This window comes from Hevea brasiliensis, chromosome 3 (assembly GCF_030052815.1).
Source record: "Hevea brasiliensis isolate MT/VB/25A 57/8 chromosome 3, ASM3005281v1, whole genome shotgun sequence".
NCBI classification, from domain to species: domain Eukaryota; kingdom Viridiplantae; phylum Streptophyta; class Magnoliopsida; order Malpighiales; family Euphorbiaceae; genus Hevea; species Hevea brasiliensis.
In genome coordinates this window covers 52,657,698-52,661,951 of record NC_079495.1, presented here as the reverse complement: position 1 = coordinate 52,661,951, position 4,254 = coordinate 52,657,698, and the positions used below count along the sequence as shown (strand labels likewise).

Below are 4,254 nucleotides of genomic sequence, written 5' to 3'. Positions count from 1 at the left end.
ATTTTAATGGACTTATGTAGATAATTTAATTTAATATATACTTAAAAATATTTATTTTTCAAAAATTGAGTGATTAATTAACCCTACTCAGTAATAAATAGCACCGTCTATGATCACTTAATATATTTAAATATTTACTTATTGAATTAAAGTTTATTATTTATAAATTAATTTAATTAAATAAAAAAAATAATTTTATAATATAATTAAATTAAAATTTTAATTTCAACAATATTATGACCACGAAATTAAACTTTACGTCATATTTAAAATTTTGTGTAATAAGAAAATAACAATTTAATAATATTAAAATCGACTTTAGATCAAATCTGATGAAAAGACCAAATGTAATGATAAACCGCGTAATAACAGCGTATGAAGGGCGAGCACTTTCCCAGTGAAAGATTGAAAGGTACGCCTGCGCTCATATAAAACGCCATCTGTTCCGTCTTTCCACGTTCTATGCTTTTCCTTTCTTCAGATTAGGGTTTTTTTTTTTTTTTATCTTCTTTGAATTTCTGAACAACAAAGCGAGAGGAATTAGAAATGGCGGATCAACTCACAGATGACCAGATCTCCGAGTTCAAGGAAGCCTTCAGCTTATTCGATAAAGATGGAGACGGTTTGATTATTCTCTCTCTATATATATTTCTAGATCTAGCATTCATTTTGTTGTTTGTGTCTGTTTTAGTCCTATTTTCCGTATTTTTCTTTGATTTTTTTTCTTGTGGATATTTTACTGTTCTTTTACTGTTCTCATGCGATGTGTTTTTGGGTTTTCTTCAGCTCGATTTGGGATAGATGGTTCAATAATTTTTTCTTATTTGAGCGCTGTTTTGAATTTTTTTTGGGGGATGCAAAACTGTTTTTTCCAATTGTGTTGCCTGAGATAGAAAGGAAGACATTACTAAATATTGGACTCGATTAATAAGATTAAATTACAAAATGTCTCCCGTTATTTCTTAAAATTCTTACTTTTAAAATAAAATTGAATTAAATGATTTAATTTTTTTTCAAAAAATATATATTTTTTTTGTTTCAAAATTTAAGTGTGAATTTTGCAAAATGTTTAGCGATTTTGTAATTTTAACCCTGAAAATCAATAACCACTTTCAAGGTTGATTGTACTTAAACAAGCATGTTGCCTTCTCTTTGGGTTTTTTTTTTCTTTTCTTTTATTTATTTATTTATTTATTTGCCTTTTTTAACCCTTAAATTTGTCTCAAAGGGATATATTTTGGGAGATTTTAATGGAATCCACATCAATTTGAAACTTTTAGCATTCTTGAAAGTAATAAGTGTTTGGGTGAATTCTTTTTAGCTAGTGAACACAAACGTGCGTCCTTTATGGTATCATATACTTGATTTGTAATACGGATTTGATTTGTGGCTCTATGAGTTTTCTGTTAATTATTGTATGAACTGAGGTGTTTCTTGTTGTCTTGGCAATTGTATGATGACAATTTTCTTAACTAGTGTTGCTTTACATGTTAATACTTAACTATTTGAAGACTCTTTTTGTTGTTGCAGTTGCTAAGGCCTATTAAGAAGGTTGGAACAGAGGCGTTTGTTGTTGCAATTTTTATTTTAGTGTTGTTTGCTTTGTACTATTGTAGCATAATCACAATCCATAAAATGATTTCAGCATGATTATAGTCATGATATGTTTCTGTGAATTAGTTGGAAGTTTAAGGTCTAGTTTTTTAATTAATTAATTTACAATATCAGGTTGCATTACCACAAAGGAGCTTGGTACTGTGATGAGATCGCTGGGACAGAACCCCACTGAGGCGGAACTCCAGGACATGATTAACGAAGTTGATGCTGATGGGAATGGAACTATTGATTTCCCTGAGTTTCTGAATCTTATGGCTAGGAAGATGAAAGACACCGACTCAGAGGAGGAGTTGAAAGAGGCATTCAGAGTTTTTGACAAGGATCAGAATGGTTTTATTTCTGCAGCTGAGCTGCGCCATGTAATGACAAACCTTGGCGAGAAGCTTACTGATGAAGAAGTTGATGAAATGATAAGGGAGGCAGATGTTGATGGTGATGGCCAGATAAATTATGAGGAATTTGTGAAGGTCATGATGGCAAAGTGATCACCCTACTGCCACCAAAACTAAACCGAAAGAATTCTTAAAAGGTTAAGAAAGGATTCCTATTTTTCTTTTTTCCTTTTGTAGCGATTTTAATCTGATGCTTTTGGATCAAGCTCAAAAGGTTGTTCGTAGTGATGGTTTGTTTGGTGTTTATTTTTAATGTGTCTAGTGTCTTGCTAAACTAAATTTTCTTTGGCAATTTATGTTTTCATTTTCTAATTTCCATAAACTTGATCTATCAGTATACAATGCTTTCTGTCTAATTTTATTGTGCATTGATGCTGTGTATTTGCTTTTTCCTATTGCTAGGTCCCAATCCCCCTTGGTTTGTGTATATTAATCATTTATTTGTGAGTTAATGTGGGTATGTCCTGTTGCTTCTGTTTGGTAACCTTTGTTAGTCCATCAAGGAGTTAAAATTGAACATTATTGCAGCACTTGGCTGTTATTGATATTATATATCTTTGGAGACTGCACTAGGCTGTTTTTAATTGGGCATATTAGTTACCATGGAGATCACATCTTGTCTCTATTTTTTTTTTTATTATTCTTTCATTATTTCTTTTTCACTCTAGCTAGATCTAAAATTTCTGGAAAGAAACCTCCTTAGAATAGAGGGGAAAAAGTGGTGAAAATAGGAAAGGATATCGATGGCTTTAGAAAAGAATAGAAGAGTTGAAGAGAGAGCATGGAGAATTCGGGAAGAGAAGTGCAAGCTTTAGCTGCCCCATTTTCTCTTTTACTTTTTTTTTATATTATTTTTTAAATGGTGATAAGTGAGCCGCTTTTCACTTTATAAAGTGGTGGAAGGAAAATTTTCTTATTACTTCCCTTCAGTATGTTAAATTTGTTTAACCTTTGGTTTTCACTTTCTCTGCAAATCTTCTTCTCATTCCATACAATATACCACGCTTATTACAGCTAAACCTCTAGATGATGAGAAGTAGATATTCTCCTTCCAACCCTTTAAAGAGAATGATTATATCAACTAGGGCACTGAAAAATAGTGATTTCTTAAAAATAAAAAATTAATTTTTTTATAATTTTAAGAAGGTGGGACTCTTCTATCCAGGTAAAGGGTGCATGTGTGTTAGATAAAGGGTGCATGTGTGTTAGATGCATTTAATAATCTTGTTAATGTATTCAATAGAAAGTCTTTTTTTTTTTTTTTTTTTTTAAAATTAGACAAGCTGCTATTTGTCGGTTATTATTGCTAGTTATTTCTGGTTAATTTAGCCCAATTTGAGACTTAATTGACCTAATTGTCTAGGAAGAAGAAGGATTTAATGCTAATTTGTTCCGTGAATTTGGCTTGGATGCCCAATCAAAAAACGAAAATAATCTATGTGATAATTACACATTAAATTTGTCACAAATTTGATTAATTTAACACGTGAGACAAAATTTTACATTTTGTAATTTGATCTTGAAAGTTATGAAGTTATAATTTGATTCTTCTTTCTCGTCTCTTTATTTCTCAACTTGTTCTTTTTTTCCCATTCATCTCTATTCTTTTTCTCTCAAGAAACTATAAAAATGAAAAAAAAAATTTAATTAAATTTAAAATAAAAATACTATCAGTTTGTTTTTCAGTCTTATCTTAAAATTAAAAATAATAACAATAAATCAATAATTTCGAGATTAAAAATATATGTTATTTTTTAAAAAAAATTCTTAAAAAAAGACTTATTATTTTATAAAATATCAAAGAACAAAATATAATTTACCATTCAAAATTATTAAATACTCAAACTGAAAAAAAAAAAACTCAAACATTACCCATTATTGGCACGTTTGCATTCTATTTTTTTTTAAAGAAAATATAGTAGTTTATTAATAAGCATCACAATGTAAGTATAATAAAATTTTCTCATAAAAAAAATATAAATATAAATAATTAAAAATTTCTGTTGGGAAATGATTTGAATATAACAAAATAATATTTCGGTGGTAACTGATTTTTTTTCATTTTGAATAGCCTGCATGATGAAGCAGGAATTCTTTTGGTAAATTATTAAAGTTCTATCTTTAATAATTTTATATCGCGATGATTATGGAAGATTGAACTTCAACAATTATAAATCATCGATATGAGATTATTGAAGTTTTATCTTCAATTAAAAACAAAGAAAAAGTAAAAAAACTTTATGAA

The 4,254-nt window shown here is 29.0% G+C and overlaps 1 protein-coding gene across 1 annotated transcript; it reads left to right on the top strand.

Annotated features, from left to right (window-relative positions):
* The first annotated feature begins 443 nt into the window (after positions 1 to 443).
* LOC110668896 (calmodulin-7) lies at positions 444 to 2,390 on the top strand. Its single transcript, XM_021830290.2, has 2 exons — positions 444 to 622; positions 1,729 to 2,390. Exons 1-2 carry the CDS (start codon positions 547 to 549, stop codon positions 2,100 to 2,102), a joined length of 450 nt encoding a protein of 149 aa, XP_021685982.1. The 5' UTR covers positions 444 to 546; the 3' UTR covers positions 2,103 to 2,390.
* Positions 2,391 to 4,254: the final 1,864 nt, after the last annotated feature.

Bases quoted from the DNA above. Each gene is read 5' to 3' on its own strand.
- LOC110668896 (XM_021830290.2), top strand. From the start codon at position 547: ATGGCGGATCAACTCACAGATGACCAGATCTCCGAGTTCAAGGAAGCC. The intron at 623-1,728 runs GTTTGATTATTC...TTACAATATCAG, and splicing joins ATTCGATAAAGATGGAGACG to GTTGCATTACCACAAAGGAG.